The following is a 17718-nucleotide window of genomic DNA, read 5'->3' as shown; positions in this document are numbered from 1 at the left end:
CTCTATAATTTAAAACATTTTCAGAAGTGACAAGCAGGAGACCCGACTCTAGGTAGCCTAGCATAATCACTAATTTTAGGCAATGGTAGGAAGTAACAGCTGGAGAGATCACATTCCTTTAGAATATATCAAGTTGGTTTTAAAAATGATAAACCAGTATTTTTATTTTTTCTTTGTCTTGGCTTCTAGTAAAAAGATAAACTTCTAGAGGACATGCAATGACAATTAGAAGAATACATCTCCTTACAGTTTTATTACAGCTTTCATTAAATAACATCGCAAATTAAAACCAGCTAATAAAGTATATTGAAATACTGTTTTGTTACACTGCATTCATACACTGATCATCATATTTAAGTAATTCAAATAAGAGCATATATAAATCAAGGTCTAAAAATAAACTAGACTTTTTGCAATTATGGATGTCATAATTTCCAAACAAGCCAAAGCGAATCCTTATGTTTCTGCTAATTCAGAAACTGAGAGTAGTGTCTGAGCATCTCTGTATGAAACAGGCAACTCCAGCCACTATAAAGAGAAACAAAACCCAAAACAACAACAACAACAACAATAATAATAATAATAAAATAACGTACTGCAGCTGCATAATGACCTTCATTAAAAGGAAGCAACATTTTCCATTCTTTAAAAAATATATAATGATGATGATAACGACGACGATGATAATAATAATTACATTGCTTTGCTACATGCTATACACCCCCCACCAAAAAGTGTAAAAACATGATTTGATTAAAAATAAACATCTGTATTCTCATGTTGCTACACATGACTATGGATGCTTTGTGAAAAATAAGGATTCAGAAGGCTGTGGCAGCCTTACTGAAGTTGAGCATTAATGGTCAGATGCACTCTGCATTTCAAGCAGCTCGTTATTCATAAAAACCTTGACCCCACAACAAGTTTTAAAAGAAAAAATCACACAGTTTGGGTAAATCAAACATGGGAAGGCAAACTGAGATGTATCATGACTCAGGAAGACAGACTCTGTCCCTTTTCATGATTCAGTGCTTTGCACATCTTTGCAGGGACATACTGAGTAAGGAGCTTCCCTCCAAGTAGGCTGATTTTTCTACAGGACTGAGCAGGGAAGAGCAATTTCACACCAGTCAGCATAAACTACGGCAGCCTTGGGGTATTCTAAATTAACAGCTGGCAGCCCAGAGAGGTTGTTCAAGCCGTGGAGGCTGATTGCAACGCAGCATGGCTTCCATATTTTGATGACTCTCCAATAAGCATGGGTTTCTCTTAACACGAGGTTCCTCTCAGGAAGCAGATTATTTTTTTGTTTGTTTGTTTGTTTGTTTGCTCTGCAGCAAGAGAGTAGCTCAAAACAACCCGGAGAGAGCCATCTGATGGTATTTGTGCAAGGTAGCTCCAACAAATGGCCTCATGCTAAGGTGAAAGTAGGACTGCCTTGTAACTGAGTCAAAGGGTGTTGGCTGCAGCTTTCCAAGAGGCCTGACAGAGCCCACATCCTGCTGACACTGACTTTACAGGTTGTGGTTGACCAGCTCTCCTCTGTTCTTTGGAAAATCCCTGCTGCCTTTTTTGAGTGACCTGCACACGCACTGTGTGATTAACCCATGTTGGACAAGTCATGTGGGCTGTAACAAGTTTTAAACTCGTTTTCTTACACTGAGTTGCAGTGCAGTATACTAAAATAGATTTAATACTGGTTTTATTGGAAAAAAATTGGAAATTTATTTGACAGAAATTTATAACTAGGAAGTGTAAGATTTTAAAGTGATTTTTAAATGTCTGTAACCTTTTCCTAGAACCATTTTGCCTATTTCTTCCCATAAAACAGCGCAGCCAGCTGGGAGGTTTGGGTCCTAAACCCAAGCATTATATCCCATCTCAGATATCAGATATCAGGTATCAGAAATCAGAGTGTTGCTGATGAAGTGATCAGAAGTTTTTAAAAAACTAGAGCTCTGCTGGAGGTCCATTTTAAAAAGCAAGATGTTCTCTATTATTAGTAGATTCCAGCCTCAGAGAATAATCTTTACACAAAGGATGTGTGAAGTTTCAGATGACAGACATAACAATTGTAAATATTACACTTCTCTCTGCATGATATGTATCTGAAGCTATTTAAATGTCAGTTCCTGTTGCTTCTAGCTGTGGAAAAAAAAAAAAAAAAAAAAAAAAAAAAGACCTTTCTGTAGTTTAAAAAGTAAATTTGCTAAAAGCAAGTAGGCTTTTTAACATCAATGCAAGCTGTTTAGGAAAGCTAAAAAAAAACCTGTAAGATAAAACAACTTAAAAACTTAACAAAACTCACCAGCAGTTACAAAGTGCTGTCTCTCATTTTCACTTAAACAATACAGTTTCTGTTGAGCTTGTACTATAAGACCATGTCAGTACTGTTACTGCTAAGCACTTATATAAATATATGTTCTTCCTGATAAGCGAACCACAAGCTTTTCCTGATACTGGTGATTTTTAAAAAATAAATGAATCGTCAGTTCTGACCTACAAACCATGCAGGCAGTGAAACTCCAGCCCTGAAGTTTTGGATCAATTTGCTCTGTTATTAATAGGCATTTTTGCAATATGTAGAGTACTGTTTGTTTAGGGTTTTCAGGGAGGTTTTCTCTTTCCTGCTTTGTAAATAGACACGCAGCTCTCAGTACAGCATGTGCAGGACACGGAGCGGAACGGAAACTCGCGACATTGCTGCTGGGGAGGAAGTACCAGTTGGTTTCCTCACAAATAGTCTGAAAATATAAATTTGTGAGCCTGCAGAGCGGCGAGTCAGCGCCCCTTATCGCGGCCCTGCACCTGCCTCTGCCCAGCAGGAGCAGCAGATAGGGGCTGAGACAGGAGCAGCGCCATGGGGCAGAGCTGCCTGGTGCAGCATTGTGGCCGGGGCTTTGTGAGGTGCTCCTGAACTTGCAAACACACACAGAGCTGCTCCACCAGGTGCTTCATGTCCCACATTGAGATGTCGTCTCGATCCAGAAAGCCAAAGGTGACAACTGCACACATCTTGATGTCAAAACATCAGGTTCCTGGCTCAATCTACCCTAGCTACCTAAGGAATGGGCAGCAAGAACTGACATCAGGGGAAGAACATTATTACTTTATCACCCTATTACTTTTGGGAAAGCAGTTGACTGAGAAAGGTTGCAGAGACCTACAGAATTATTGTTGAAAATAATAAAAGAGGTGTGTGCTTTCACTGTAGCTGCAGCTTGGAGATTACAGCAGGATTTTACTTTTGCTTTTGTTTAATCATTCTTCCTCAAAAGGAATTTTTTTTTCTGGGACACACAGTTCTCCCAAATGCCATCTGCTTATGGGTCAAGGCAAGCAAATCCCAGATGAACCATAAAAGCTGCCCCAAAGCATCCAGCACAGCTGTAAAATGTGACCCACGTGCACAACTATATTTTGAGACTTCTGTAACCAAACACTACTGCCCAAAGCACAGCACAGCTAGACTTACCTCTTTTTGAACCTCCTTGGTTTCATAACCTAATCAGAGTGATGGGGAAAGGGACCTCAGGGATCTCTTAGTGCCCATACTGTTGTGGACATTGTTTGGTGTGAACTCAAATGAATGTTGCATTTGTGTCTGATGGCTTTAAATCAGTTTATATCTCACGCAGATTAGTTCAGAGGCAGTCCCATGCCATTTTGTGTCACAGGTCATGCAACATAGGTAAAACTAATTCTTTTACTGAATTCAAGTTTCAAGGAAAGTGCAAAACATTTAATAAGTTTTTCCAGTTTTTATAGAATGATAATGTGGCAGTCAAACTCTCAGCATTGCTTAGTTTTATTTTTTTATTTTCTTCCTCTGTACAGAACAGGAAGAGGAGAATGAGAGGAATAGGAGAACAGGGAGGGAAAAAAGGATATGAAAAATGAGATCAGTTCAGTTAAGAAACATAAACTCAGAAAGAAGAGGATCTTACATTGCCTAGGAATTAAGCCAACACTTGCTCTTTGATGTTTACATTTGGACAGCCTATCCCAACAATTTTTTAAAAGACAACTCTAGATCAGTGAGAATTGCTGGTAGAAACTAAACAGTGGTATGATTATCACCTTTACTCACATATAAAAATTCATTATATCATAAGTACCACCATATTCATTAATGGAGGTACAGAGCCACTATGTACTATGAACCACTGGAAACTGTGGGGAAAATCCAGGCCACCATGAACAAAGAATGAAGAAGTGCCAAGATGCTGTTTTGAAATAGCAAGAAGAGGACTTTCAGAAGACTCAGCTTGACTCAGTGTGTGCAACAGCCTTGTCCATAAACCAGACCTATTGCATAATAAAGAAAAAAACACTTTCTTGTTTTTTTCTACTGCTGCTATTACTGTAGAGCTAAACAGCTGGGAAAGAGGGAAAAACAAAGTGCCTGAGAAATGTTTTTCTACAATGAGAACACAAAATATAAGGCACTGCTGCTTTAGAACATGGCCCACTGTGTTTCAGCCACCTCATTATACCACTTTCTAGAGTAATGTTTCTGAGCAACTTTATACCTAGGTGTTTTCTTTCTTTCTTTTTTTTTTTTTTCATTTTTCCTTTGGAAGCAAATCCTCAGAAAGCACCAATTACCAAAGAAGCAGCAGCAGCAGCAGGGATCTGGCACAAGCACTGAGTTAATACAGTCAAGACTTCCACAGCACTGGAAGCTCTGGAGAGTCCCAGCAGGTTTTTCCAGAAGTCCCATAAGTCTTGTAGCCCTCAGAACTTGGCCAGGAAAATAAACTGGTAGAAACCTGCTTGATTTTTTTTTAGAGTATCGTTTTTTAAAAATTATATAAGGATTTCCATGACTGATTTTGCTATCTTGGTCCTGCTTATATCTAAATCTTGTTTGCCATTTGTATCACTCATTATCAATGCCTTTAAAATAATGAACTACAAATAAGGTTACTTTTTTTTTTTTTTTTTTACTATTTACTATTTTTTCCAGTTTCTCACGATCAAGAAAGTGTTTTTCTGGTACTACCTTTTAGGGCAGACATTACTAATTCCTTTCTCTGTTCGTTCTTTAAAGCAAGCCTTTTCATGTAAGTCTCCCTGAAAAAGGAGATGTTAGCCTGTGCAAACTGCCAAACATGCATGAGTCTTGTGCTCACAGCACTGCCCCTTGGCAGGAAGCATAACAAAAAATAAATAAATAAAATATGCCATTGTGCTTTTTTTCCTCTTCACAACACTACTTAGTATGTACTTTTTGTTTATACATATATATCTGCAAGTTTTGTTCCACCACCACCCCACACAAAGTTCTTTGTGGGCTGTAACGTAACAAATGCCCGGATAAGCAAGTATTACAAGCATTCCTTTTGAAGGCTGTCTGTTAGATACTGACCCTGTATAAGCCATACTGGCAATTCAACTTAATACTGTTAATGCAAGTCAATCTCCTATCGCTGTTTTCCTTTTTCTCAGATATTACTGAGCACAGTCTGGTGAGATACATTTACTGGTGCTGCTGCCTAGCACAAGCAAGAGTTTGCCTTCCCAAATTACATCTGACTGCACCAAGTACAGTCCATGCCCATGCACTTCAAGCAACTAAAATGTGAGCACAAAATTGGCCTGCTGCTGCAGAATGGGGCTGTGGTAAAGTTCAAGAAAAACACTGATTTTCTCTAATGCTTTCAGGAAGATCAAACAGAAGAGGCTAGATGTATTTACTTATTATAAAAAACATGTCAGTGTCAATGAAGTAGTCCCAGCCAGATGCTGGTATTGATCTCAGAATTGCTTTTTTTAGCATTTCCTGTTGTATTCTAGCCTATCAGATGAAGGGTTTTCTAAACTGTTGGAAAACAGATAAACCAAGAACAAGCTTTTTTAGTAGCAGTAGGCGGTATCCTGCTAACTAAAGACCATAAAGTAGGAGGGACTATATTGTTCATTTCTCACACAACCTGAAAAGAAAGATCAAGCTTTTAAAGGCTGTCATCAGCAGCAGGGATACAAGCCTTCATCCTGCGACCACTCTGTGTTACCTTCGTCATAGCGTACGCAGGCTTCAGAGAAGTCTCTGGAGTTTTGCTCAGGTAAAGTGCTTTGTGAAGGATCAGGCCCCACAGCCACCTGTGGGTGCAGCTTTCCCCTGCAGCAACCTCCCCTCACAATCCTCTAAAATGATGTTGCTTTGTCAGACTCTTAACAGTGGTCGAGAATTTTGCCACCAAGAAGTAACAAATATTTCTTTCTACTCTCTTTTCAAAATTCCATCGCTAAAATCAGCCGCAATTCCTCCTGTATTGTAGGGCTTTAAAAGCACAACACTGCAATTACCCTTCTTTCTGATGTGCTAACATTTGCTTAACATTAACAGTAAATATTTGCCAAGATATAAAAAGCACTCAGCCCCTTGCACTCCCCCTCCCCCCAAACTATCTTCCTCCACCAAAAACATATGCTTGTAATGAGAGATAAATAAAAAGGTAATTAAAGACAGTGCATTTATGAATTATTTTTAGATAATCCATAGCAGTTGGCTGCACCCTAGGCAGCTTCATTGGAAATAATGGAGGGTGGGGGTTAATAAAATAAAACAGAAGTGCACAAAAAGGATAGATTTCTTTCTTTTTTAACTGTTCCTGTAGGTCACGCAAGTAGGTAATTTTATATATAATATTATATATATATGGGAATGTCTCTGTCGTGGTGCAATGAAGACATAAACCCAGCAGCTCTGGTTCATTAGAAACATTTCTCATATTTCTCATACAGTAGCACACAGCTCAGCATGGTCTAATTTACCCTGCCGAGAAGGGCAAACAGTGAACGGCGAGATCCCAGCCAGTGAAAAATACATGTTTTTTGCCCCACTGCTTCAGCTGAGTAGCTCACGCAGCATTTGGCTTCACATCTGGATGCCAAAGCACCATTCTGCGCTGAGCTCTAGCAGTAGAGGTTTGCAAAAGATCCTGGATGTTGTTCCAGTGAACTGGGCAGAAAGGAGGAGGAAACAGAAGTTGGTGGGATAGCAGGATGCATGACCTGGAGGGAGAGGACCATGCAGGGAGACACTGCCAAGTCTGTATGGAGTATCAAACAATGAACAGGCATTGGGGTTGGAAATTACACATCCATTCATCATACAAACCTCTTTTAGCACTTCTGACAGTTCAGCTGCAAACACTGAATTCTTCTCCTAGCTGTTGGCTTATTCCTGTGAGTAAAAGTCTTGTGTTTCAAACATTTTGTTCTTAAGAATGAGGACTGCATTCAGCGCTTTTGAAGCAATAATAAAAGAGACTTCATCCAAATACTTGGCCAGGAATTAACTCACTCAAGCTAAAAAATTCCTTTTACTGGGAGTGGCACTAGTGCCTGGGATTAAGAAAGCAGAGCTCCGTTTCAGGGAACAGCTGGTAAGCCAGGGACCTGTGCCCAGGCCACGTGCCAGCAATGCAAGGGTAATGAATGCACCTTGGTGAGGCTCAGCAAGGCTTCCAGCCCTTTGGCTGCCTGGGTTAAACATCCGTGCACCAGCCTGGCATGCGTTAGGTTAGAGAGAAGGTATGACTTCATCCATAACAAAAAATTAATGTTTACGGGGTCCTCCTTGTTAAGTGCAGGCAGCTCTGGGGGCTGCAGCCTTTGGGAGAAAACTCCACAAAGAGAAGCGTCTGGAAAGGTGCTTCAGGAAGATTTTATCCCTAAAACAGCATCAAAACAAGTGAACCTCAATGGGTAGGTACTAACACAAGGCATTATGAGCTATTAAATCTTACTTTTTTGTTCAAGTTGAGGCCTGAGCCTAGACTGCCCCTCACTCCTCCACCTATCCCTATGAGTTAAAACTAAATAAATCTTTGATGGGCCTTGCCACTCAAGCTTCCAGCCTTGGCAATACTTTTAAGTAAACACTTGCAACTTCTATGCATTTTGCATAACACCACATTTACAAGCAGGGCATAATCATTCACAGCTTTGTGCTTCTTTCAAGCCTTCACTATGCTCCCTAACAAAGTGCTTTACCACATGAGAGTGTCTCTGGAAATAAATGTACAGTGCTTTTGTGCACTGTCCAGTGCTTCACATACCGATGTTAAACAAACCAATAATTAAGACAATACCTCAGAACATTAGTTGTCTTTAGGCGTCTGTTTTATCACATTTGGGCTTCAACCCAACAGCATGACTCACCCAAAGAACTGAGCATGCAGAAAGCAATTGTGCCTCTCGTCTTGTTTGAAGTTCAGGTTTGACTCCTGCCCTGAAGATAACAAAGTGCCCATGACCCATTCCTGCAGGAGGACACATACGTCCGGTGCTGGAGCTCATTTTTAGTGAAGTATCTTTTCCAAACAATGCTGGCTGTGGTTCCTAGACATTATTACGTACCCTGTGCCTCAGTCAAAATCTTGATTCAGAGAAACAGCAGTGTGAGTAACAGGAAGAGTTACTCTCTTAGTCACAGAAAAAAAGTTCATAATTTCCAGTTCTCTGTAGCCTTGTGTTCCCCCGTCCCTGTATGTGGTCGCAGACACAGATTTAGTGACCTTGCTGGAAAAAATTCTGCCTAGTCCTATTCTGCACAGAAGACAGTAGAGTTTGTTTTTTTTTCTAAAAGGAATTTTGCTAGACAACCTTTTCCCGTGATTTCTCACTTCGTGGCAGATGATACTATACAAAGTAGATAAATTTGTGAGAACATTTAGCTTAGCCTTTTTCTGCGGTTAGATGCTATCATGGCTATCACTGAAACCAAATACAAGTTGCTTCTATAATTTTAAAGATTTTAAAGAGGAAAATGAATGAATTAGGTGGAAGCTCCCGATGTAAAGGGGAGCTCATTCTTGCCTTGAAATATAGATCATGCAAAAACAAGCAAACAAACAAACAAAAAAGGAGACAAGTCCAGAAACTGAAGGGATTGGCAGAGGGAAAAGAGCTCATAAAAGTGCAAGGAACAGGCACCCAAATGTCAGAAACGACTGAAAAAGAGAAAGAAAGAAAGAAACAAACAAACAAAAAAAAACATCTTGGGAAACAGGGAAACAAAGGAAACTATACAGTTCACTTCAAGACAAAAAGATAGACTAAAGCTTGACTAAAAGTGTGCTTGGAAACCAGCTCGACCAGTTTCCACAAGGACATGGGCAGGGAGATATTTGTTTGCAATATTTTAAATTTCTATTCTATCATATCAAATCACTTCCAGTTTTCTCCATTTCAAGTGCTACTTGTTTTAGTTTATACTGTCATAAAAACAGGCCTTTGAGGAGTTTTAAGCAGAAGGTTTGGTCAGATTCAAACCTTAGAGCTGCAACACACTTATGCACAAGAATAATTCTTCCATTTATGAAAACATATTTTAATGTTATTGTAGGTAAGACCTTTAACCACCCAAGTGCATCAAAAGTTCGAACTCCACTAACCTGTGATTCTTGCCAATTTAAAAGCGGTGCATATTTTTCTAGCATGTTATACCTCTGGAAAATTTCTTGGGAACAAGTCCAATGAATGTGACATAATTAACATTTACACTGTTCTGCGAACAAGAACTGATACAGATAATTAAGTAATTCTGGACTCTGGTCTCAAAAAAACTTGAGTTAAGACAGAGCACTATAAACGTGTGAGGTTCCACTGACTTCAAAGGGAGTTGAAATTAGTATGTCTCTGCAGTGTAGACAATCAAAGTTTCAGGGTTATATGAGAGAACAGAAAACCATCATATTGGTAGTACGCCCGTATCAGAAGTCCTTTTCCTGTTTCTTTTTTTTTTTTTTTTTTTTTTTAAGCATAACAGAGCCATAAGGTGTCATGAACCCAAACCCAGCTTCCTACATAAAAGATGACCAAGTTGTTGCTAGCCTCAAGTCATTTGTCAGTTTGAGGTTTTATAACTGTACCTGCATTGTTTCCAGAACTGGTAAATCCCCTGTGAAGCAATCAAAGACACAAACAAAGCAAATACGACTGACATTTTTCTTCAGAGTAACCACCAATGAGACTGGGATGAAATTGGGAGCTAGATTTTACATAATTCTTCAGATTTCTTTCTCTACCTTTCCACTGCACGTTCTATAATTCCAATTTGCTTCCATATGTTTCCCACCATACCAGGTGAATTGTGCCTTTGTACTTTATGAGGGCTATTAGAAATAAAGTACTCAGATTAAATGTGTTGTTAAAATTAAGTCTGTGTTGCGAACCTTAGCTAAAAGCTGTTCTAGAAATAAGGCCATGACGGGCTAGCAGCATGTACCAGGACAACAGCAAATTTTGAGCTTTCTGATATTTCACACTGAGCTTTGGAATTTGACTTAAAGCTGAACTTTTTGTGAACTCATCTGGATATTGAGAGGGAACTCGCTCGTCAGGGACATAGGTGTGGATAGCACACACCTAGGTACAGATTCCTAGGGGAAAACAGGCACGAGAGGAACAGTTTGACTTCTGTTTTGCTTTGAATTTATTCATTTTTTTTTAAATCATAAAACAAAACTATAGACAGAGGAGGAATTTACACACGCATAGGCAGCCCAAGTGTAGCATCTGTGTGCATACACTTCATAGAAGATAGCTGTCTGACAGGACAATGGTATAAAGCAACAAAATAATTTATTATTTCATCTCCTCCCAATTCCTTACTTAACAGGGAATTACACATTTCTACTGATTTGAGTTTTTCTTATTCCATAAGAAAAAAAATATGTATTTGAAAGAAGGGTGATGAAGGTGTAAGGGCATTAAAGATCCCAGTGCAGAAAAAGATTTTGGTTTTGTTTTTTAACCTTTAAAATCAAGTGGCAAATGAGAAAAATATTTTTTTTAATGGAATAGAAAAGGTTATTTGGGACTTGAGTTCTGTCCTTGTGTCATAACACAAAGTCACAGTGAACTCCAATGTAATAAGAAATGGCAAGAGGAAATACTTTTTAGAACAGTGTGTACCTAAGTGGTTATTTATGTCATTGGAAAATATTTTAGAGAGATTGCAGAAAATTCAAGCAGGGATTGAAAAATTACATGTACAACATAAAGACTCAAAGATATAGAAGAATGACGTACTTTTTTAAAGAGAGATATTAAACCACCTAATTCAGAGCTTATTTCCAATGTCAGTTACTAGCCAGACGAAATGATCTGACATTTTTCTCAATAATCTGCCTCTTATCACCAAAAAACATTAATGTCTCAGCCATCAAAGCAATTCTTAAGCATTGATATATTTTCAGAATACGGTTACTAGAGACCAAAGTAGACAATATACTTGAAATTCTACATTAGAGATTTCATTTCCAAACGTTGCGAAACCATGATGCAAGCCTTCAATGAGAACTTTAAAAGTGAAAAACAGGATAGATGGTAAATGCATATGTAGGCCCCGTCTCCCACGTTTCTCTTGTGTTCAAAGACAAGTCAGCTGCACACAGAGAATTGGAAGTGCAATGATGTGATTGAGCAAATGGTTATTACACAAAGTTATGCAGAGGGGCAGTTATAGACACCCAGCTGTGAAATAACTTGTTATTCTTTCTAAAAAAAGACATGAGAACCAATGCATATTTTTTTTGAAGGGACCAAATCTTACTACTTTCCTTAATAAAGGTATTGCATCAAAAATTCCTAGAATCTCCCTATTTTGCATTACAGATATGCAGATAGATTGCTTTCCCACCATTCAAACCCACTTGAGGTAAGCAGCCATCTCAGTCCAGAGCAATTTCATTTCATTTGACTGATGTCAATATCCCTCTCATCAGCAACCTCTTCAGTCCTACTCAAATTGCCTTTCACCTCTCTATAATTTCACAACCAATTCTTAATTTTTGCCAACTATTTCCTGAGCAATTTTGCTGTGATTCTTCAATCCCATGTAAAAATACAAAATGTATTGTGTTCACTTACACTGCACAGAAGCAGCCTGTGACCTGGCACTGCTCAGCTCCAGCAGGTCTCAGAGCACAAACCTGCTCCCAGTGCGTTCCCAGAGCACTGCTGGACAGACATCTTCGACTGCCAGCACCTTTGGAGTGGGACAAGGAAGAGTTGGGGCAAAATCATGGGCTCCAGGTATCAGAAGCTGAGCAGGGAAGATCTCGGTGTCCACAATATTGGTTTGCACTGCAGACTCTGCTCTAGGTAAACCCTTGCGAAATGGCAATGAGATGGTAACAGCTGAGCAACAGGATCATTAGCAAAAGGAGGAATACAAGAGCCCGTTTTTTTATGCATCACTGAAATACTGTCCAAAAACATCATGCTACTTGGTGAAATCGTGATATGGAAAAATTTACCAGTACCCTAACATTTCTTGTAATGCCAAAGACTGCAGTGTTCATACCACATATAAACTCAGGCAATTATGAAGATAATCACTGTCTCTATACTACTGTTATCATGATGACAGACTGTTGGTTTTACACAGTAACATGTTATGGGCATTACAAGATGTTGTACAAAATATATATTTTGTGTAAAATTTGTCATATCTAAAGGGTAACACTTCTTTTGAAGTACAAAATCTAACACAGCTCAAATCTTCTTTTTATTCAGTGCAAGCATATAAAGAAGTTCTTTCAGCATAAGTTTCAGCTTTTAATTTCAGCTATTAATTGTGCCTATGGCATTCTGGTTAGGAACAAAACAGTCAGACGCCACTGTCATGCAAAAATGAGTTTCCTGAAGGAGTGATCACAGGGAGAGCTACAAAAACAGGCTTCAGCACTTTTATTACTTTAACCTGTCTTCCAACTCTTATGTGAAATGAGGATCTTAGTAGCAAACCATTATTCTCAAACTATTTCTCAGGCTGATTCTGAAGTTATTTTGCAATGACCTTGACTTTGGAAATCTCTTAGTTACTTTTTCCACTACTACATTCTGGTTCAGAGAAAACAAACTAAGTGGTGTAGTTCAATCCTCTTTCCTGTATTCTGGCTTTGAAAGTCCTCTTTGTATAATCATGAGAAAGTTTTCGAGTGCTCTTCAAGTTAGGATTTAGCACTGATGCTATTTATGAAAATCCTTGCAGTTATCTCCTTACAGTGTTCATAATGACTGAGCTGGAATGAACCGCACACTCACTTAGCTTAGCATGATTTCTGGCATTTGCCCACTCTAAAAGGATGCAGGAAGAGTTTTATATTTAATTTGGGAGTGTGAGTCGGAATTAGTAATTTTCCACTAGTTAATATTTTTATCACAACTAAGGATTTTTCCTAAAAATCCTGAGACAAAACAAAACAAAAAAATGTAAAACTGTGTTTCACTGCATAATGATACCATTAGCCCACTGTCTGATTGCAATCAGAAGACTTGATTAAACACATTTCTTGTGTTTACGACGCACAGAGAAACATTTTACCATGGAGAAATGTATAATACTATATTGTTCACCATGTTCTGTGGAGACACAGCTGCACGTATTGCATGGTACATAGTTGATGCAGCAATCGCTCATGTAGCATGAACATTAGAAATGGTTTGCTATTGTGGACCTTGGATACTCTCCCAGGTTGAGAGCTGGTGTCTCTTAATGTGGCAGCAAACCTTGGCTAGCATGGCTAGACAGTTCCATTACTAGTATAGCTCATTTATATAAAACAATGTAAATGATATAGATCAGGGATATCTTGCAGGGATAAGCACTTGTACAAATACGTCAATGCAGGTAGCATTTATAAATGCACATACAAACACCCATATACTGAATTCCAATATCTACTTACAGTAAACACAGTAATTCCCTTTCTCCAGGAGAAAAAAAAAAAAAAAGTGCATTGAATTTTTCTGTGTTGTAATGGAATGATGCACACAGTATCCTACTCCTTTATGGAAGATAGACGTATGTTCTCCTGTTTTGGGCCTGCTCTGCAAGCACACCCATAAGAAGTGCTCATAAAAAGAAGTTGTATGTTCTTATATTAATTTAAATAGAAGCTGTGTGTTTACTTTTCTGCTGCACAAGGAGCATGTAATTAAGGCACAAAGTAAGCAAGCATAATAGCCTCATATCCTAGAATAGCTATTATCATAGATTAACTTTGCCAGAAAAGGCGCCACAGTAAAAGAGGTAGAGAGGATAAAAAGTAACATAGATGTTTATCTATGTATCTTTCCACTTAAATGTCTCAAGTTCTATGAAGATGCATTTTGTTAATTAGCACAGTTTTCTGTGGTTATATATAGCACTGAAAGGGTTGTGTTAATTATTGGCATTACAGCGATGTTTAGGTTGAGAACAGTTTGGAATAGAACATGTTCAATATTCCAAGAGAAACACTTCAGGAAATATATCTGACATGTTAATATAGTAACATTGCTTAGCAGAGAACATTTTTAATAATCTAAGTCAAGAGGGCTGAAGGTTTCTATGGGTTTGTTTTTGCTTTTTAAAACACAGAAATGAAATGGAAAAAGAACACACTCTTCTGCTCATTTCTGCAGCAGTGGCTATCTCTATCCTTCACCCTGGAACTGCATCATCTCAGAAAATAATAAATAATTTACCAACAAGGCAGACGAGCCCAAGCTGGCTCCACAATGCTCAGGGTGAAACTGTGGAGAAACTGGAATTGTATGGAAGGTGCAGCACAGGTGACATGTCTACGTGCAAGCAAATTACAAATAACCAAAAAAGTGCTATAGGTAGCTCATGGATATTTGAAGGGAAACTTACAGATCACTGTAGACCAGGCCATAAATCTGGGCTGTGCTGTGATGATAGATTCCTCTCAGAATAATCAAAAGCAGGATCACAATAAAAGCTGGAAGCCCCCAGCTCAAAAGGAAGTAAAGCAGATAGCGTCTCTCTGTGTGTTCATCGTTCATCACCAGGACGTACCAGAAATTAACAGCCTGAAAAATAATGCAGAATAGTAATCAGTAGACTTAGTGCACGATTAGCTATCCCAAAGACTAAATCATTCTGAATGCCATACAGTGTACTTCTGTCCCAGCATATGCCCAATATATGTCCCAACATAAACATTTTTCAACATATTTCACTTTCATTTTCTTCTTATAAGTAACTGAGACTGATCATAAAAAGTATGCTTAATTATGTAATTGTTACACTTGCAATTAGACTATAAGAGAGGAAGGGACACTCTAGAAGAAAACACTATTTTTGCTGTGTAACTGTTAGCTTTCTTCTTGGATTTCTATACTGTGATATAATATTGCTAAATCTGATCTGTATTAAAAGTTTTTTATGCTATTTTTCAGTTGTATTTTTGTAGGAAAAGCACTAGCCTCCTTCAAAATTTCAATGTGTGTTATGAATGTAGGAATACCATTGCAACCAAAATTTTAATGTAACACAGCAGTGGAGGCATTCACGTCACAGGCCCTGATCAGACAACAGAAAGAGAATTATTAGCCAGACACAAAGGCACAAAGTCTTTGTGCACGCAATTACGCTGAGACCAAAAATAGTTGATCTGATAGCTAATGAAGTTTATTTCTGCCCACGTGATATGCTGATTTTGTTCCATTCTACTTTTCTGAAGGAAAATGATAGCAGTTTCATTAGAATAAACTCACAAGTTTTTATCTCCTTGAATCACTGTTTCTGTTCTTCTCTACCCGAGATGAAAGAGACAGCCTGCTTGCGTTTCTTGCTGCTCTGAACGTGAAATAGTTGACTAGTCTGTACAGAGGATTGGGCTGAGGAAGACAGAGTTTCTCGAGCAACAATATATACAGATTTGGAGGTTGGATAGACTGGTTGCGTGAATGAATAGGAAGGGGAGAATAATGAGAAAAGGCCACATCTGGAGTGCTGGGTCCAGATCTGGGCTCCCAGTACAAGATAGACCTGGAAGTACTGGAGAGAGTCCAACAGGCATCCACCACGATGATCAAAGAACTGGAAAGGAGTACCTCTCCTATGAGGAGAGGCTGAGAGAGCTAGGACTGCTCTCCCCCTCTACTCTGCCCTGGTCAGGCCTCACCTGGAGTACTGTGCCCAGTTCTGGGCTCTCCGGTACAAAAAAGACAGGGATCTCCTGGAAAGAGTCCAGCGGAGGGCCACAAAGATGATACGGGGGCTGGAGCGTCTTCCCTGTGAGGAAAGGCTGAGAGACCTGGGTCTGTTCAGCCTGGAGAAAAGAAGACCGAGAGGGGATCTCCTCAGTGTATATAAATATCTGAGGGGTGGGGGACAGAAGGATGTAGCCAACCTCTTTTGTTTGTGGTGACAGACAAGGGGCAATGGCTGCAAGTTAGAGCACAGGAAGTTCCGCACTGACATGCGAAAGAACTTCTTCACGGTGAGGGTGACGGAGCACTGGGACAGGCTGCCTAGGGAGGCTGTGGAGTCTCCTCCTCTGGAGATATTCAAGGCCTGTCTGGATGCCTATCTGGGCAGCCTGGTCTGAGGAACCTGCTTTGGCAGGGGGGTTTGACCCGATGATCTTTCGAGGTCCCTTCCAACCCCTACAGTTCTGTGATTCTGTGACTCTGTGACCAGAGTAGAAGAGGCTCAGGGGAATCTCATCAATGTCTATAAATACCTGAAGGGAGAAAGTGATAAGAAGGAACCAAACTCTTCTCAGTGGTGCCTGGTGGCAGGACAACAGGCAATGAGCACAAGTTCATGTACATGAAATTCCATCTGAATACAAGAAAATACTTTTTTACTGTGTGATGGTGGTCAAAGAGTTGCCCAAGTTGCCTAGAAATATTGTGGAGTCTACTTCTCTGGAGATACTCAAAAGCTTCCTGGACACGGTCCTGGGCAACCTGCTTTAGCTGACTGCATGAGCAGGTGTTTCAACCAGAGAATTTCAAGATACTCCTGCAACTTTGGTGGTTCTGTGATTCTGTGCACTATTAGTATTAAAGTCTGAGGGAAAACAAATAAATAAATAAATAAATAATGAATGAATGAATGAATGAATGAATGTAAACTCATATGCATCTTTACAATATTCTGCATCTTCTTATGATTAACTCCTCATCAAGCAGCATAAACAAGAACTTAAAACCATGTATGAATCAAAATGAAAAAGTGGAATAGCTAACATCTCTTGAAATAACTGGTCATACGGAAAGTACGGAAACCATTCAAGCAGAACAAAATATTCAGAGTTTTACTTGGATTTTTACATTTGTCATAAAAAGTTAATAGAAGAAACATTTTCCAATGTGGTATGTTTTTGGTTATGCACATTTGCACGTTACTTTTTTCTAATAAAGACCCAAACCATCCATGATCAGAATGTTTTGCAAAACATTTCTTCACCCCCTCTACCTCAAACCTATTTAAGCTAAAAGCTGTACCAGCTACAGCTGTGTTTGTTATAAAATTATTTCTTAACCTTCTATATGTGATAAATAAAGGATTACTTTTACCTTTTTCTAGCTAAAGTGCATCTAATTCAAAGTTGTGCCTCGAGGGTCTCTTAATATGCAGAGCAGAGAGGACAGACTTCTTCAGGCACCCAGTGATCCTTACCCACATACTCATACCTCTCCACTGACTACACAGGAATTTCATATAATAATGTTGATTTATATTCTTAACTTGAAGCTGTCTATTGCTAGGATAGGTGATTCCCATATTCAGAGACAAGAAAATTGCAAAGAAAAACAAATATTTGTGAAATTTTGCAGATTTCCCTCAGCCAACAGTTTGTCTAACACGTCGTTCAGGCAGGTTGAATTTTTACAATCAAGTACTTAATTACTGCTTTGTGGATTGCTTATGGAAGTCTCAGCAGTCAATTTTTATTA

General features: G+C 39.0%; 1 protein-coding gene across 2 annotated transcripts in view; it reads right to left on the bottom strand.

Moving 5' to 3' along the window:
- ADGRV1 (adhesion G protein-coupled receptor V1) overlaps positions 1–17718 on the bottom strand; it is a 285031-nt gene that overhangs the window by 69246 nt on the left and 198067 nt on the right. For both annotated transcript variants that reach the window (XM_068666972.1, XM_068666973.1), the window contains one exon: positions 14660–14838. In XM_068666972.1, coding sequence (XP_068523073.1) covers positions 14660–14838 — 179 coding nt within the window. The remainder of the gene's footprint in view (positions 1–14659; positions 14839–17718) is intronic.

The sequence above is a fragment of the Anas acuta genome, chromosome Z, assembly GCF_963932015.1.
Source record: "Anas acuta chromosome Z, bAnaAcu1.1, whole genome shotgun sequence".
Lineage (NCBI taxonomy): Eukaryota > Metazoa > Chordata > Aves > Anseriformes > Anatidae > Anas > Anas acuta.
This window is presented reverse-complemented; position numbering and strand designations above follow the sequence as displayed.